We start from the raw sequence: 19,038 nt of genomic DNA, 5'->3' as shown, positions 1-19,038 counted from the left end.
ATATGCCCCAGTACAAGGGAATGCCAGGGCCAAGAATTGGGTGTGGGTGGGTAGGGGAGCAGGGGTGGGGGGAGGGTATAGGGTACTTTCTGGATCCCTTTTGAAATGTAAATAAAGATAATATCTAATAAAAAAAATAAAAAAAAAAAAAAAAAAAAAAAAAAAAAAGAATATGACCAACCCTCCAACCCTGAATAGTAGAGATTAAAGGTACACAAAAGTGAGCCAAAATATTTCAACAAAGAATCAACACTGAACTGAAGAGTGAATAATATGCAGTTCTGTTACAGGCACTAGAGAGGCCAGAATGGCCACAGAGTAAGACACCAACAGTTGCAAAAAGCATGTGATGGGCTGGCTTCATGCGTTTAGGAGTAAGTCTAGTACACAGGGTACTAGAGGCTGCAGGGTACTTGTGTGGGGATCTGAGCCAGAGCTACAGGGCCAGTTCACCACACTAGCATTGAAACTGCCAGATGATGGCCAGATGTGTGCTGTAAGGCGAATTGTGAGTGTGTTCAGTCCTAGTCAGCTGTCAGCATCACTTATCCCTCCATTCAATAAAGCTAAACGATATTTCATCTTCTGATTGCTGCAACTCACATTGTGCATAGTCTTTCTCTGCTGTAATCTAATAACACATATGGCATATGTTATACTTTTAGTTTTCCTACAATTATGCAATCTTGATTAATTAAATGGGCTTTAATTACTGAACCCTCATTTTTCCAGAAAGAGTGTCTCCATAATAAATTTGAACTATTGGGTGTAGCAAGCCCATTACCAACCCATCACTCCGGAGGCAGAGAATTGTGAGTTTGAAACCTGAGCTTCATAATGAATTCCTGCTTCAAACAAAACAAACAAACAAACAAAACATTTATACATAAATCAGGGCTAGGGAAGAGACCTATTTTTCAGACTATTCATACACACCCATAAACTGGACATGTGGTGAAAGCTATAATCCCAGCATTCAATTCAGCAGATGAAGGCAAACCTTCAGATACACAGTACATACAAGGCCAGGACCGCATAAGACCTCCTTTCTTAAAAAACTCTCTCTCTCTCCTCTCTCTCTTTCTCATACACACACACACACACACACACACACACACACACACAGGGGGAAGGGGAGATGGGATAGGACTTGGATCTCTCTAAACATCAGTTTGCCCATCAGTAAGGAAAATATACCTATAAATCGATAAGATGGAGTTAAACATGTATTTATTAATCACACTCACAGAAAGTGATGAACGAGTAAGAAGTGTTAATCATTACTCTTGAATCTCATTGCCAAGCACGGTGCTCCATTCTTAGTTGACATTATAGCAAATATACTCAGGGTGGTTGTTAGTAAACTAACAGAAACACATCTTTCTCAAGACAGGCTATGAAGTGGAAGACCTTGTGCTTTGATGTTGGCAGCACAATGAGACATCTGGCTTAGTCAATCAAGTGGTCTTTCTTAAGATCTTGGCCTAATAGGCCCAGAAACAGTAATCATATTCACCTCACAGAGAGGCTCCACAGTATTGCTGAGGCTGATTGAAAATATGAGACCAAAATGCAGCTGCGATACAACATTACGGGGATAAGAAACCTTACAATAGAAGAAAGGCTGAAAGAAGGGTACTCAGTGGACTCTATAATCAGTCTGTCAGTCTCTCTCAGTTTTACCTTACTACCAATCCTTCCCTCCAGAGTATGCTCATGAAGACAGCCGAGCAGATTGTAGTGCCCTAAATTATCTGTTTGTAGTACACACCTCTCTTTCTCATATGTGTGTGTCTGCAGGCAACCAAGGGTCTCTATTCTTTCATATGTGTGCTTCTGAATGCTTGTCTAGGCATGTAACTAAGCCCCTCAGTGCACACTTTGGTTAATACATAAAACAATTAAAAGCACAAAGTTGACTAACTAGGACTTGGAGCTACAGATTACGACACAGATTTCTGTATTAGGTAAAGAAGGTTCCCCAAAGGCTCAAACAGGACTGCTGGACAACTGGGCTGTGTGGAAGGGATAGAAAAGGAGTAGAGGACAGTTGATCTGCCCAAGTCTGCTTCCCAGGTTACTGCACACATCATCTATGCACTAGCAAGTGAATATATATCACCCCTCCCCCAATTACAAATGAGTACTTTTACACTGGCGTCAACAAAAATACAAAACTAAAGATTCTCTATTGCTATGCCCACTCCAGGGAAGTCTGCCTGTTGGAGTCAAAAAGCCTGGAGGCAGTCACAAGGCAGAGTTTCAAGGAAACTCAGCCTCCTGGAATTTTGGCATTCTTATAACCCATACACTCAAACCCTATCCCCTCTTTAGTATGGTGTATGCTCTCTTTCAGTATTGTTTTATTATCAGTGCCTTTAAAGATTGAATTTTAACAGAGGTGACCCTTCACTAGTGTTCCAAAATCCTGGAAAATCCTTGAAGCCATTGAGCTTGGAATTCAGTAGAAATTCAGTGAGAAGGTTACCTATTCAGTAGCATTCAAATTTACTTCTATTAAAAACTAATTAGGCATTACAAAGAATGGAGCCAGAATAGCTCAGGACTAGTCTGCAGAGTGATTACTTAGGACAGTAGCCAAGTCTCGCCCAAACAAGGGAATACACAATGGCCTAGCGAAAGGGTGGGTTTACCATGAAAGAGTTAGGAAATCCCCCTGAGACAGGTTTTTTTCACTAGGCCCAAAGGAACAACATAATCAGGTACTTACTGAGAACCCCTGGTGGTGGGTTTAACAAAAGCATTACACATGGCTCCCTTCTTAGTGGTAAACAGCAGCCTGGTCCCTGCTATCTTTTGATATATACATCCCTTTTGTTTTGTGTCACTCTAACTCAGTGGATGTGTCCTGCCTAGCTTTTCTTGTTTTTCTTCTATATAAAAAGTTTGATGCTCAATTTAAAAAATTACACTCAGATTCAATTCTCTCTCTCTCTCTCTCTCTCTCTCTCTCTCTCTCTCTCTCTCTCTCTCTCTCGTCGAGTCTGTCTTTCTGCCAATTCCTGCCGACTCCATGTCCATCTGTCTGAGACTCTGATTAGCACGGATTGAGGAGGGCCTATTGAGCCCCGGTAAGTGGCACTCTATTTTCATGATGAAAATAGAAAGCATTTGGTTGTCACTACCCTAAAACACATGAGCTGTTATTGCTTCACTCTTCAGTTCCTTCTTACCTCCATCGCTTTAACCATCTTCCTGCTCCTCACCTACTCAGTAATTGTCCTCTTTCTGGTTCCTGGAGCCTGCAAGGTCTCCAAGGTAGCAAACACCTGGGCCTCTCTCTGTTTTCTAAACCTTGCTATACCCTCTGGAGTGCCCACAATATAGACATCTGCCTATGTCCACCAGGGCCCCACTGCACAGGCAACTCTCTACCTACTAATCCTGTAGCTCCTTTATGCACTCCTGGCCTCTATCATAATGCATCTCTCCCTTGGGTGGGGTTCCTGCTTGTTCCTCCTTGTCCCTCATGGCTACACTGTTCTATGTCCCTCAGCTCCCCCCTGGAGCCTGTTGGAACCCTCCCTATAGTGGGGTTTGTTTGGAACCCTTCCTCCTTTTCTCATCAGACTCAATTCCTCAGAGATTATATTAAAGCCTTGCTGTCTTACTGTAAACAGCTTGGCCTCAGTATGTCTCAGTGTCCAAAGATGGCACATTAAATTCCTGTTCTAAATTCCTGTAGATTTTAACAACTTCCCCCACTGCATAAGGACATGATCCCAAAGTCTCTTATCTCTAATATTTTACAATTTTCCATTTTTAAATCTTTTATCTCTTCAATTTCTCGGTGCTCTGTTCTCAATAAATCTTTTAATACTTTTGTGTAAACAGGTTTTATTTAAGTATTTGTAAGTTCATTGGGTATTGTTAAAAAAAATTGTAAACTCTGTAACAAGAAGCTTAAAACTTGTAAAAAAAAGTACCCAAGGTATTGTCGGGGGCTGCAGCCCTGTAGGTGCAACAATAATATGAACTAACCAGTACCCCCTGAGCTCAAGTCTCTAGCTGCATATGTAGCTGAAGATGGCCTAATTGGCCATCATTGGGAAGAGAGGCCCCTTGGTCTTGTAAACTTTATATGACCCAGCACAGGGGAAGGCCAGGGTCAAGTAGTGGGAGTGGGTGGGTAGGGGAGCAGGGGCGGGTAGGGTATAGGGAACTTTCAGGATAGCATTTGAAATGTAAATAAAGAAAATAATAATAAAGAAAAAAGAAAAAAGCTTTAAATGGGGCTCGCTTATAGTTTCAGAGGTTCAGTACATTACCATCATGGTAGGAAGCATGGCAGCTTCTAGGTAAACATAGTGCTAAAGGATCCAAGAGTTCTACATCTTGATCCACAGACAAGCAGAAGAGGACTGGATCCCACACTAGGCATAGCCTAGACATAGGAGACCTCAAAGCCCGCCTCCGCAGAGACACACTTCCTCCAACAATGTCACACCTCCTAATAGTGCCACTCTCCATGAGCCAAGCATGTAAGCACATGAGTCTAGTGGGGGTAGGGGTGGGGGTGGGACATACCTATTCAAAGCATCACATTTTGCTAGGTAAAAACAACAAAACACAGGAGGCTACATAGTGTATGGTCCCACCTATGTGAAATCCATAGAATAGCCAAACATGTAACTTACTAGTAATAGGAAGCAAGAGGCAGGTGCAAAATGTAGTGATTGGCGGTTTCTTTGGGATGGCAATAAAAACTTTCTGGGATTGGGTAGTGGCAATAGTTGTGCAAACTTGTAAATATGCTAAAATCAAAAAAATCAACTAAGGAAAAAAAATAAAATAAAAATAGATCCATTAAGAAAAATAATATTTTAAATAGCAACCATGTGACTTGCCTCCATTTTGTTTGCTAACTTCATCAAGATTGAAGCAACCATGTGACTGGTAGCCGTCTTTTCTAAATTTAAGGGGTATATGCAATAAAACTTAAAACTTCACCACCATGCTGGTTAAGGTAACAGTGTGATTTAAAGCAACTGAAGCACCAATTATAAAACGTCTTAGCCCTGCTGGGACCTCTGCTTATGATGGTAATCCTTTTAGTTTAAGGAGACAATAACAGGTCTCCAAATACTTGGATTAGAATCAATTATACATAATCAAGATTTATAAATTCCTAGCCGGGTGGTGGTGGCACATGCCTTTAATCCCAGCACTTGGGAGGCAGAGGCAGGCAGATTTCTGAGTTCGAGGCCAGCCTGGTCTACAAAGTGAATTGCAGGACAGCCAGGGCTATACAGAGAAACCCTGTCTGGCCCTTTAACTTGGGAATCTTTACTCTCTTTTATACCTATTATCCTTAGGCTTGGTTCTCATTGTGTCCTGGATTTTCTGGATGTTTTGGATTAGGAGCTTTTTTGCATTTTGTATTTTCCTTGATTGTTGTGTCAATGTTTTCTATGGCATCTTCTGCACCTGAGATTCTCTCTTCCATCTCTTGTATTCTGGTGATGATTGTTGCATCTATGACTCCTTGATCTCTTTCCGAGCTTTTCTCTCTCCAGTGTTATGTCCCTTTGTAATTTCTTTATTGTTTCTATTTCCATTTTTATATCCTGGGTGTTCAGGGTTTTTTTTTTTTTTTGTGCAGTTCCTTCACCAGTTTGGTTGTGTTTTCCTGTAATTCTTTAAGCAATTTTTGTGTTTCCTCTGTAAGGGCTTCTACCTGTTTACCTGTGTTCTCTTGTATTTCTTTAAGGGAGTTATTTATGTCCTTCTTAAAGTCCTCTATCATCATGATGAGATGTGATTTTAAATCAAAGTCTTGTTTTTCTGGTGTGTTGGGATAACCAGGCCTCACTGTGGTAGAAGACTGGGTTCTGATGATGCCAATTATCCTTGGCTTCTGTTGCTTATGTTCTTGAACTTGCCTTTTACCATCTGGTTATCTCTAGTGTTAGCTAGTCTTGCTGTCTCTGTCTGTGGCTTGTCTGTCCTGAAAGCCTGTTTGTCAGTATTCCTGGGAGACCAGTTCTCTCTGGGAGGAATTTACGTGTGGAGAGCTATAGTACAGGGTCAGCTCTGGGGTGCAGACAGAAACCAGAAGGATCCTGTTTCCAGATGATCCTTGGTTCCTATGTCCTGATGGCTCTAGGAGTGTTCCTCTTGGTCCAGAATTTGGAAAGAAGTGATGGTCTTACCTGTGCTTGCAGGTGTGTAGGCACTCCAGGGAGACCAACTCTCTTTGGCAGTATTTGAGTGTGTAGTTCTGTGGCATATGATCAGCTCTGGGCACAGACAGAAACCGGAAAACTCCTATCCCAGGCAACTCCTCTGTTCCTGTGTTCTGAGAGTTCCTTTGAGCAGCAGTGATGGTCCTACCTGCACTGACAAGCTTGTCTGAACTCCTGGGAGGCTAGCTGTCTCCTAGCTATATTTGGCTTTGGACCCCTGTGGCAAAGGATCAGCTCCAGGCACACCAAATTATCACTTTTCTAATGTTTTCAGAGCTATGCTCATAGTCATACTAAATATAGATATAATTTATTTAGTAACAAGCTTTATTTAGCCTCATATATGTTATCAAGGTTAAGCCTAACTCAAGTAACAAAAACATAGTACAGTTTATTTAAAATCATGTATACTTAACAGATAATAGTCTTTAAAATCTTCAGAGATTTGCTGAAAATAGCATTTAAAATGTTTAACAAAAAAATTTCCCATGCTAGACAGAATTGCCAGCTCCTAGAGTTGACCCTAAATTGTCCAAAGAAGGTGTCACCTAGATTGTGATAATGCTACCCACTGGGAAAAGAATCGTTCCATGCCTTGCCTGCTGCTAAGGTTCTACCCAAACTGAGAATACTTTTGAGTAGGTTGCCCTACTCTGCTGGCTAAGGTAAGTTCATTTTCCCAAATTTCTTCTCAAAGGAAAATCTCTTGAGATCTGGGTCTGGCAGCTTAAGGGCAGTTGTGCTGTTTGTGACAGCTAATGATTAAATATTGTGCTATATGACAGGTAAAGACTTATGAAATCTGCCCCCAACTAAGCATGGAAAGCATGGAGCTTAGGGTAACCACCAAGCCAAAGTTCTCTTATCATTTTAATTGATATATAGAACATTTGGATTATAGTTCCTGCTGAAATTTATCCTGCTCAGATCCCAATAGTCAAGAAAGCAAAGCTAACTAGTTTTGTTGGAAAACAAGACACTTATAGCTACATTTCCTTCATATTTAAAAATCATGCCTCAGGCCTCAGGCCTCACTTTCCTTGGTCTTCAGTTGAGAACGACAGTTTACTTTGCAGCCAGACTCTGAAAAGTGATAAACTCACAAATTCCTTTAACGCCCCCCCACAAGTTTTGGGGGTTCCCAAGCTTTTACTATGACTCCACTGCTCTTTCTATAATATGGATTTTAGTACAATGCTAACACATTGAAAACATTTACCACTTTTTGTAAACTCAAAAAAAAAAAATGATGTAAGCTTGAAAGAATTGAGTTGGATCCACCTCTTAAAGATCAGTTGGACTCCAGAGAAGTACGCCTTTCCACCGACAGCTCTTGCTACCATGCCTATTGCCTATTAGTGAGGATAAACTCTTTCTCCCCTAGTCTTGGGACTCCCCTCTCCCAACTACCAGGACTATGTATGGGCCTGGATTTTGAATCATAAATCCAAGATAAAAATTTTTTCCTAAGGTCTTTAACTTTACTTTCTGTCACTTGTCTATATCTGTTTCAACTAATTTCCAGTCGACTAAAGACTACAAACTGTACTTCCCTAGCCCAGGCAGTTCCACCGAACCTGAGCAGCAAGTAAAACAGAGATCATACCACCTTGTCCTTTGACTAGTATCCCAACCTTCCTGCCTCACCCCCAGACAGCAATACCCCAAATTAGGCAGGACATAGCTATGAAAGAAAGTAGCTGCCCCTTCATTATGGATCAAAGACTGGAATGTTAAATCCCAAACCTAGGGTATCTCAGAACCTGTGGCTCCTCCCAGCACTTCTCACCCTGCCCCTATTCTATAATCTCTCCCTCCCAGTGGCTGGGCATCTGCTTTCCTTCCCTCAATCTGATCCCTATATAACTCAAGCTTTTTAGCTACACTCTTGTTCCTCTGGCCAAGTCACCTCTCTTGGTAGGTGGCTCCTCTCTTGCTCTCCCTTCTCCCAAACCCCACAGTCCAGTTTGTCCTCTGTCAAGCTTCATCCTAGACTCTTTCCTCTGGTGGCTTCCACTCATATCTAGAATAAAATATCTACTTATCCATGCTTCAGTGGTAATCATGTCCTCCTCCTTTGAGCTCACTTTTTTCATTCAATATATTTTCAATGGGCACCTGATTACCAATATTGAATTGGTAGAAGAAATCCTTCAGTCTATGCTTCCAGATCTACCCACAAATAAGCAAGATTCATCTCTACACCTCATTCTGTCAGTTTCCCACCATTACTTCTTGTCACCTTCTCACCAAGGCATGGCTTAAAGTGACAAAAAAGAGCACAGAAATTTGTGGGAGCCAAATACATGCTCAGAATAGCAAGGGATGATTAATACTGACTTCTTTCAGAAAAAAAAAAGTCAGCGTAATTAAATGGTTGCTCACTATCTCCTGATAATTTTTATATTATCTTTTCTCCCAATAAAAAGAGTGTTTTAAATTTCTTTACTTTATCAAAATGTCTGCATCTTTTCAAAGAGTATATTATTCATCATTTCCTTTTATTTCCAGAAAGGAAAAAGAAAATGATTTGTCCATAAGTTAGTTATTTTGAAAATAAGTAGATGCATAAATTACTTTTAATGAGACACCTGAAGCTGTTCCTGAGATAGAGAACTAACATAAATATTATGTGACCTCTAAGGTTTCCCACTTAGAATTCCATGATGCTAACCCTCTTCTTGCCTTCTCTTATTTTTTTTTCTTTCCAGAAATATTGACTAAATCCCCACTTGGTACAAGAAACCATGCTAAGAATTAAAATGAAATGCTTCCTTAAGAAGCTTATTATTTGGTACCCAAGACAAACACTTTCACAATGACAGGGATGCTGTGTGGTACCTCCTGAATGGTTCTCTAAGTGAAATACTTGAGGGGTTTTTTGGTTGTTGTTGTTATTATTGATTTTGTTTATTTGTCTTTTAACATTTGATGGTTTAAATAAAGTAAGCATGAGTTCACGGCTGGTGAGAAGCCAGAGAAAAGATTCATGGGATGGAGAACTGCTTGCCTGGCGCATAAAAAAAATGGAGATTTATACAAATTCAAGAGAAAAAAATAAGCTACTACACATGAATTCTTGAGAAATGACCAGTGTAACTTGGGGAATGTTTAGGGAAGGGTGCAAACTGTACTTTACTCATAAGAATTTTAAAACTAAAAAGACAATGGCCAAGAAGGATGGCAAATTCATTTGAAACTCATCACCACAGCCCCACACACAGAGGCAGTCTGGGAGTGAGGTCCTCCTATCACATGGACTTATACAAAACAAATCTACATCATCAAAGGGATAGACCTTTCCTGTCCTGCTCACCACAGGACTGAGTCTATGACTTATTTGTAAATTGACTAATTTAGAAAATACTTCTAGAGCATTCATGGTGGGTTTTGGCCTGTGGACAAGACTTTGTTTACAATTTCCTGCAGGCAGAGGCATTTCCTGTGATCTTGAAATGACCTTCAGAATCAGTGAGCAAGGGAAATACTTTGTAAATCACTGTGGTAGGGGTGGGTGGGCTGTGTAGGGGTGGGTCAGGATGGGTAAGGGTTTGGGGTTTGATTATTAGGCTTACAGAGGCTCAAGAATTTCTTACTCTAAGATGCAGCCCTGCCTGTTCTCAAAGGCCCTCCAAGCACAGCATAGCAGTGGAGAGGTCGTTATGGGAGAATGTCTTACCATAGGTCAACTGACAATTTTCAGTTTTCAAGATGAAACTATCTTGAGACAAATAACTGTTCTTTGCATAAAACTCTATATGAGTAAGACCTCTGTATTTCCCATTTTTCCATCCCTGTGTTAATTGAATAATTACTCTTAGGCTTTGTTACTAGCCCTTGAATATGAAAATTAAATGATCATTTTGTTTATGAGTTATAGTAAGATTGAGACATACTTAAACCTTTAAGATTTTATATTCTAATTTCAAGTGTTCACAATGATTCCCCTTAAAGATAATCATGTCTTGAGTACACTATTATATTATAGAAAGCATGGTAGAGAGTGAAAGTAAAAAAATCAAAGACATCTTCCAATCTTGAGGTATTCTATTGTGAGATAAAGTAAGGCAGGTGGATAAACACAACTGATTAAGTACATCATTAGATGCTGCATCAACAACTTGTGTCCTGTGAAAGGTGATGATAAAAGAAAACACCCTGGAGGACACGACACAGCTTCTGAGAATGCTAAGTGGACTTTAGTCACCAGTGCCTTGATGTAGGGAAATACAGAAAGGCTGCACTATCTGAGAAAACTGGAGGCCAAAGAGAAAACAGAGAGTACTATTTGCAGGGCCTAGTAGGGTTCTGTGTGGTGGGGGACAACTTCAATATCAATGAATCTCAGAGGAAGCAAGGAAGGCCACATTAGCCTCTCTGTACAGACTGGCCTCACTTGAACACTGGGCCTGCAGTCATTTCAGTGAGACCTGTGACTCTTTAAAGCAGTCTGTAAGAAGGTACCAAGGAGTGAGTTCATGGGCATGTTCAGACTTTGGGTCTCATTCGTTTCACCATGGGATATTGTTTAGTTCCAAGCATTTTATAATAATATCATTTTAAAAAAAAAAAAAAGAAAGAAAGAAAAGAAAAGAAACACATAGTAAGAGAGAAAAGGCACTGAGGTCTGTAGAAGAAAAGATGGTTTGAGGCCAAAGTAGAGAATCCACAGTATACTGTAGAAGGATTTAGAATTTGAGGATGGTTAGTCTGATCTGTGGTACAAACATCTTTATGTCTTTTGTTTTTCCTTAGTGTTTACCCAAAGAATGTGTTTTTAATCTTTCTCAAAAAGAAAAAAGGTAAGAAGCAAGAGGAGAAGTAGGAAGAGAAAGGTAGAGATGAAGAAGGTAAGGGGTAGGATGGAAAGGAGGCGCTGAACTGAGGCAAAAACATTTTTGAAGGTATTAACTATGCACTAAACCTGAGGAGCACTGAGCTTCTTCAGTTAGTATTCCTGAGTGTCCCTCTGCCTCTGACCATGGTGTTGCTTTGAAGAGAAGAGTCAGGCACTGCTGTTCTGCCTTGAAAAATCTATTTAGTTCTTAAAATAAGTATCAGTTGTTTACATTGAACTTTGAAATCCCTGTGTCTCCTTCACATAGGTAGGGTTTTTATTTTCAATAACTTATGTGTACAAGTTCATGACAGGTCATCTTAGAAATAGGTAAGAGACATCACTTCTGATGGTGGTGACCTTGGCTCAGAGACTTGTTAATGGTGACCTTTAAGCTTATTAGGTTACTACAATTATATCGTGAATCACTATGTTTCTATTAAATGCAGATACTAACTCATTTTTAATTATTTCACCCTTATAAACAGGTGCATATTACTGCATGAAATTAGGTAGTTTAGAAAGCTTGGAGCTTGTAGTGCACAAGGTGCTGCAAGATTCACTCCAGTAGCACCCTGGAGGAATCAAGAATCCTCCCAAACACCATCTGCATTGAGAACCTCACAATATTCGAAGCGGGTCCCTGCAGATGTAATCATTAAGTTCTTATTGGGGTGGGGCAGGCTTAGTTCAATGACTAGTGTATTATAAGAAAGACACAAACACTGCAAGTAGCAAAATTCATTTGACAATGGCAATAGGTTCCTAAGTAATGCTGCTGAGATCTGAGGATCATTAGCAACCACTCTCAGCCAGGAGAAGCCACTTGGCATAAAATCCCACAGAGTTTAAGGGTACCAGGGCTCAGTCAACTCTGAAATGCCTAAATTCCTGTTGTATTAAAAGTACCAGGTTTGTGGCCACTTGTTACATCAGCTGATGGAAGTTAGTACGAATAATAAATAAGAACATACACATTAATTCAAAAAGTTGGTCAAATGTTTTCATTATTCAAATAGGACTTTGTTGTTGTTCCAAACCTTGCATGGCTAAAGCTGCAAAAATGGCAAACATTCCATGGTATGTATTTTTGTCTTTTATTATACATAGAAAGGGCAGAAAATAGTATCTTAGAGCATAGAAATAAAGGAAAACAGGCTACGGGTATTGAAGGGAAGTAAGAGTGATGAGAAACCCAAAGGAAGCATGTGTAGTGTAGTCACCATGAGCTTTGGTCTATGGTCACTAAGCTCTCAGAAGGTGAGAGCAGCTGGCAGCCCTGCACCCGCATGCAGTTGTGCTGCAAAGATTTGCTCTCTGAGAACGCTTTAAGGAGCCTGGTTGAGATAACCTTGCTTTTTCCTTTTGTGATGTGTCTAAAGAAAATGTGTGCCCAACATCCAGAAAAGCAATGTCTCAAGGTGCACCCTAGCCAGTTGCTACCTCTGGGAGTATAAGGACCTTGTGCAGGGCACTTCTCGTGCAGCTGCTGGGTCCTCCCATCCTCCGTGTAGCCTTCCGGCCTTCATCTGTCCAAGCTGATGCAACAGAAAAGCAATTGTTGCTGTCTTCTGGGGGACCTCTTTCTGCTGTGCATTGTTCCATTTTCAGAGTCACTTTCTACTTTTTTGAGACTCCTGATTCTTTCAGAGCTAAGAAAGCAGACTCTCTCTCACACCTGTTTATATTTGGAGAATGGAAAGTCATGAGTGCTAGAAGTGTTTTCCTCATCAAATTACTGGAAGGATGAGCAATGATTTCTTCAGGCCCCACTCTGTTTTGAGCATCAAATATTAGGATTTAATGGTCAGGGCATCAAACACTGGCATTTGATATGTCAGTATGGTACATATCTCTTAATCAACATTTGGTTGCTTTATATATGTGGTCACTAAACTTATTTTAGCTCTAACTCAGCACTAATTATCTCTTCCTTTCAAATGATGGTATTTTAGTATCAAAAACAACAAAAAGTAAGGAGATTTCACATTAGAAAGAAATCACAAGGGTTAATATGACAGAGTGTAGGAAGAATAAAAATTGAGAGCCAAGTGAAATACTCACTAGCCATCAGATGTGGGGCATAAGATAGGGTTACCTATGATGTCTGGAAAGAGTGGATTTGGCAGGCCTGTCACATGGAAAGGCCTGTGGCTTCTAGTTGACCATATTATGCTAGAGGTCAAGTCTGAACAAGGTCTTGAAGTCTGAACTCCTTGTGAGGGGGAAAGGAGAATGAAGAAAGTCATGCCCAGGTAAAAAGGACATAAGCAATATGCAACAGAATCTTTTCAGGTGATAAAAGATGCTCTTATTTCACAAAATCTTGCAAGAGGATAGCTATAAGAGCAAATTGGTAACATTTTGGGGTTGACGTTGGAGGGTAAAGCTGCTAACAAAACAACTTGTTTTTTGTTTGTTTGTTGTTTCTGGGGGTTTTGTTTTGTTTTGCTTTTCCTTGTTTAGCTTTGCTTTTTTTATTAGGCAATTAAAATTGCTGAAAATTTACCAATGTAGACATGTAATTAAAATAAAGCTTTTAGAATATTTCCTCTTTTTCTTCTCACAGGTTTAAGAGGAAAAACTACCTAATAAAATATTGAAGGTCAAAACTGAAGTTACAACAAAGATAAATATGAAAAGAAAAGTCCAAGTGAAGTCAAAGTGATGCTGATAATTTTGGTGGTTGATGTAGTATAGTTTCTGCTGCTGAAATAAAACACTGACCAAAACCAACTTGGGTAAGAAAGGTCTATTTGTCTTGCAGCTTACAGATCCTTATCGAATTAGGCCAGAGGAACAAACTGAAGCAGAGGCTATGGAAGAATGCTGCTTACTGGCTTGCACAGCCTGCTTTCTTGTACAACTCAGGACTACCTGTGCAGAGGGAACACTGCCCACAATGGGTTGGGCACTCCTTGTCCATCGCTTAAGCAAGAAAATGGCCCCACAGATGTGCCTGCCGGTCAAGAGAATGGAGGCAAATCCTCCACAGGGATTCTGTCTTCCCATATGAATTCCCATGTGGATGAACACTACTCAGCTTAGTGTATGATTGTTCCAAAGTGGTAGGCCTGCTGTGCTCCCTGCCCTGCCATGCTCCCTGCCCTGCCATGCTCCCTGGTGCTACCTCTGCATTGTTCTTCTGTTATGCCCTGCCCTCACATCTCCATTGCCTTCACTATTGCATCACCTCCCTAATTCGGGCTCTCCTTTGTGCTGGTACTCAAAGTAGAAATTTTCTGAGAGTTCAACTTGTCACCAAACTCATCCCCTTGGGTTTCATTTTGCCTGTTTAGCCATATTTCTGCTGATTATCTGTTAGGGAGAGGACATTGAATATTCAAATGTCCTCTATGTAGGAAAGCTCAGGTCATTGACTATTCAAATTTTCAAGATGAGGCTGTGAACATAGCCCAGCAGTAGAGAGCTTGTCACAGAAAGAGTGACGCTAAATTCAATACTTAGCACCATGAAAACAAGACATTTCAAATCATATACACAACATTCCCACACTGGGTCTGCAATACTTTTAGGCTCAATTTAGAAGTTCCATCCTGTTCTTCAAGTTGGGGCCTGGCTGTTGCCTGCAAGTGAGACTCTAAGCAATAATTAACATAATGTCATTTTTAAGGCTGGGAGTTCTGAGGTGGAAAGTCTGTGCAAACCTCTGAAGACCAAGGCTACCTCCTGCATAAACGATCACCCCTTAAACAGCAAGGTGATAGGGATTTCTTAGCAGGCCCTAAGCTTAAACCAGTGCTAGGCTAGGAATGGCTGCCTTCAGCACCTAGGAAAGAGCACTTGATGTAAATCTTTGTCTATGACATATTCTGCTCTCAAAGTTCCCTTTAGACTCCATTCTTCATTGCCTTATAAACTTACTTTAACTCTACAACTTTAGTAAAGACACTAATATTTCAGCAAACATTCTCACTATTCACATAATACTTTCCAGGCTTAAACATTGGACGCCTTTGTGACATATCAAGCAGGCAGCATGAAAATAGGGCATAAAATTGATAGTGAAAGATTTACTGAGCCATCAATGAGTAGCCCATGATGTGCAGCCCCAGTGAAGGACAGGACCTGACAGGAACGCACTCGGGCTCAGCAGCAGCAGCACATCACTCCTAAAGAACATCAAGACCAGATTACCTTTCACAGGTGAAGATGGATTCTGAGGCGCTGCCTGGATCTTTGACGATGATCTTCTCACAGTACCAGTACTGGGATTTGTCACTGGCCTCACAGTGCAACAGCACCTTCTGCAGGTTTCCTAGAGACACTGCTTCGATCTGAAATGCATCAATCTGGTGGAGAAAAGCCCCATGGAAATAACTAGAGTCCAACAAATGATAAATGCTGGCAATAAAAGTAGCCCAAGGCTTCCAGGAGCAGCACAGCTCTTGAGGAGAGAAGATGTTATCACAGTTAACAGCACAGTGGGCAATAAGGAAAGGAAACATAAGCAAATTACTTTCTATCTATTAAAAATGTATTTCTAGCTATTTTTTTCTTTCCAATTTTTTCTTTCATTGGCCTTTCAGATGTGAAAGAAAACTGTAAGTAATGAAGGTGCTTCCAGCTACAGACCCTGAGAAACTGCTGTTCAGGAAGCACTGGCAGCGTGGCCCTGCCCATGTATGCAGATACCTGCATAGGCATGGGAGACCAACTTGCCTGTCTCACTTTCCTTCCCTTCTTTCTTCAGTATTGCCTCTCATGTGCCTCCCTCTGTAAATATACTGTGCTGGAGTTTGTCGTGAGAGTACCCTGTAATCTTCATTCCTAAACAGAATCAGTTTATCACATCAAAATTTTGCTGACCTCTTTTAGAGATGTAAGACCTGGATGAAATGTTCTGGTTAGAATAAAGAAAACTCCTCCCCGCTGCCCTTCCTCATGACTATTGGTTTATCTGAGGAAAGTGTCATGAATTTAATTAAATTTGACAAGTGTCAGGAAATGACAGCTGTTAGTTACTGTTACTCTATTTCCTAATTTAAAAATCAAAAGAAAACAGTGGACTCAGAATTGTTTGCATTGCTTTCAAGGACTATGCAAGTTAAAAGTTCAACTTAGTCACTGCAAATATCTTGAGTCTAAACTGTGGGTTGGTATTGCTAAAAATCTTTCTCTTGCTTCAGCTAGACTAAGGCTGCAGAGAGCTCAGTGAGGAGGTTTCTGTGATTTGTTAGAGTTAATTTTACATCCAGCCACTTTGCTGAAGTTGTTTATCAGCTGTAGGAGCTCTCTGACAGAATTTTTGGGGTTGCTTATATATACTATCATATAATCTGCAAATAGTGGTATCTTGACTTCCTCCCTCCAAATTTGTACACCTTCAATCTCCTTTTGTTGTCTAATTGCTCTGGCTAGAACTTCGAGTACTATATTGAATAGGTAGGAAGGAAGTGGGCAACCTTGTCTTTTAATAGAATTGGTTTGCTGTATATTCATTCCTTTTATTATATTGACGTATGAACCTTGAATTCCTGATCTCTATCATACTTTTACATAAAGGGGTGTTGTACTTTCTCAAAGACTTTTTCAGCATGTAATGAGATGACCATGTAGGTTTTTTTTTTTTGAGTTTGTTTATATAGTGGATTACAATGATGGATTTCCATATACTGAACCATCCCTGAACCCCTGCTCTGAAGCCTACTTGATCACAGTTGGTGATCATTTTGATGTGTTCTTGAAATTGGTTTGCAAGAATTTTATTGAGTATTTTTGCATCAGTTCTCATAAGGGAAATTGTTCTGTAGTTCTCTTTCTTCATTGTTGTTGTTGTTGTTGTTGTTGTTGTTGTTGGTGNTGGTGGTGGTGTGTGTGTGTGTGTGTGTGTGTGTGTGTGTGTGTTAGGTATTAGTGTAACTGTGGCTTCATAGGAAGAATTGGGTAGTGTTCCTTCTGTTTCTATTTTATGAAATAGTTTGAGAAGTATTGAAATTAGATCTTCTCTGAAGGTCTGATAGAATTCTGCACGAAAGCCATCTGGCCTTGGGCTTTTTGTATTTTTTCATTTTATTTATTTATTTATTTATTTATTTATTCATTCGTTCATTCATTTATCTATTTAGGTTAGAAGACTTCTAATGACTGCTTCTATTTCTCTGGGCGATGATGGGGCTATTTAGATGGTTTATTTGATCCTGATTTAACTTTGGTACCTGGCATCTCTCTAGAAAATTGTCCATTTCATACAGGTTTTCCAATTTTGTTGAGTATAATTTTGTAGTAGGATCTGATTATTTTCTTAATTTCCTCATTTATTTATTTATTGGTTATGTCTTGCTTTTCATTCCTGATTTGGTTAATTTGGATACTGTCTCTGTTCTCTTTGGTTAGTCTGGTTTATCTATCTTGTCTGATTTTCTCTAAGAACCAGCTCCTAGTTTTGTTGGTTCTTTATATGGTTCTTTTTGTTTCTACTTAGTTGCTTTCAAACCTGAGTTTGATTATTTCCTGCAGTCTACTCCTCTTCAGTGTATTTTCTTCTTTTTGTTTTAGAGCTTTCAGATAAGCTGTTAAGCTGCTATTGTGTGATCTCTCCGATTTCTCTATGGAGATCCTCAAGGCTATGAGCTTCCCTCTTAGCACTGCTTTCATTTTGTCCCATAAGATTGGATAAGTTTTGCCTTCATTTTCATTGAATTCTAAAAAGTCTTTTATTTCTTTATTTCTTCCCTGACCAAGTTATCATTGAGTAGATAGTTGTTCAGCTTCCATGTGTATGAGGGCTTTCTGTTGGTTTTTTTGTTTCTTTGTTTTGTTTGTTTGTTTGTTTGTTTGTTTTGCTACTGAAGACCAGCATTAGTCCATGGTGGTCTGATAGAATACACAGGATTAATTCAGTGTTCTTGTATCTGTTGTGGTTTGTTTTGTTTCTGAGTACATGGTCAGTTTTTCAGAAGGTACTGTGAGGTGCTGAGAAGAATATACATTCTTTTGTTTTGGGTGAAATGTTCTGTAGATATCAGTTAAATCCATTTGGTTCATAAATTCTTTTAGTTTCTCTCTGTCTCTGTTTAGTTTCTGTTTGGGTGATATGTCCATTGGTGAGAGTGGGGTGTTGAAATCTACGATTATTGTGCAAGGTTCAATGTGTGGTTTGAGCTTCAGTAACATTTCTTTTACAAATGTGAGTGCCCTTTCATTTGGGTCATAGATATTCAGAATTGAGTGTTCTTGGTGGATTTTTCCTTTAATGAGAATGTAGTATCCTCCCCCATTTTTTTTTTTTTGATAACTTTTAGTTGAAAGTCTATTTTGTTGGATATTGGAATGGCTATTCCAGCTTGTTTCTTGGGACCTTTTTACTTTGAGTTAATGGCTGTTCTTGTCACTGAGGTGTGTTTGCTGTATGCAGCAACATGCTGGATCCAGTCTGTTTGCTTATGTCTTTTTGTTGAGGAATTGAGTGCACTGATGTTGAGAGATATTAGGGACCAATGATTGTTGGTTCCTGTTATTTTTGTTGTTAGAGGTATGATTATGTTTGTGTGTTTCTCTTCTTTGGGGTTTGTTGTAGAAAAGATTAGTTTCTTGCTTTTTCTTGGTTGTAGTTTCCCACCTTGTGTTGGACTTTTCCTTCTATTATCCTCTGTAGGGCTGGATGAGTGGAAAGATGTGGTTTCAATTTGGTTTTGTCTTAGTTTCTCCATCTATGGTATTTGAAAGTTTTGCTGGGTATAGAATCTTAGGCTGGCATTTTTGTTCTCTTACAGTCTGTAGAACATCTGTCCAGAATGTTCTGGCTTTTAGAGTCTCTGTTGAGAAGTCTGGTGTAATTCTGACAGGTATGCCTTTATATGATACTTGACCTTTCTCCCTTACCACTTTCAATATTCTTTCTTTGTTCTGTGTGATGAGAGGAATTTCCTTTCTGGTCTTATCTGTTCAGTGTTCCGTATGCTTCTTGTATGTTTATGGGCATTTCTTTCCTTAGGTTAGGAAAGTTTTCTTCTATAATTTTAATGAAGATGT

The 19,038-nt window shown here is 39.8% G+C and overlaps 1 protein-coding gene across 1 annotated transcript in view; it reads right to left on the bottom strand.

The window, feature by feature from the left end:
* Rp1 (RP1 axonemal microtubule associated) overlaps positions 1 to 19,038 on the bottom strand; it is a 238,420-nt gene that overhangs the window by 4,859 nt on the left and 214,523 nt on the right. The window contains exon 22 of the mRNA XM_029533310.1: positions 15,202 to 15,356. Within this exon, the coding sequence (XP_029389170.1) occupies positions 15,202 to 15,356 (155 nt within the window). The remainder of the gene's footprint in view (positions 1 to 15,201; positions 15,357 to 19,038) is intronic.

Source organism: Mus pahari, chromosome 22 (genome assembly GCF_900095145.1).
Source record: "Mus pahari chromosome 22, PAHARI_EIJ_v1.1, whole genome shotgun sequence".
Classification (NCBI taxonomy): domain Eukaryota; kingdom Metazoa; phylum Chordata; class Mammalia; order Rodentia; family Muridae; genus Mus; species Mus pahari.
Note: the sequence above shows the minus strand (reverse complement) of the source record. Positions and strands in the feature narration are given on the sequence as shown.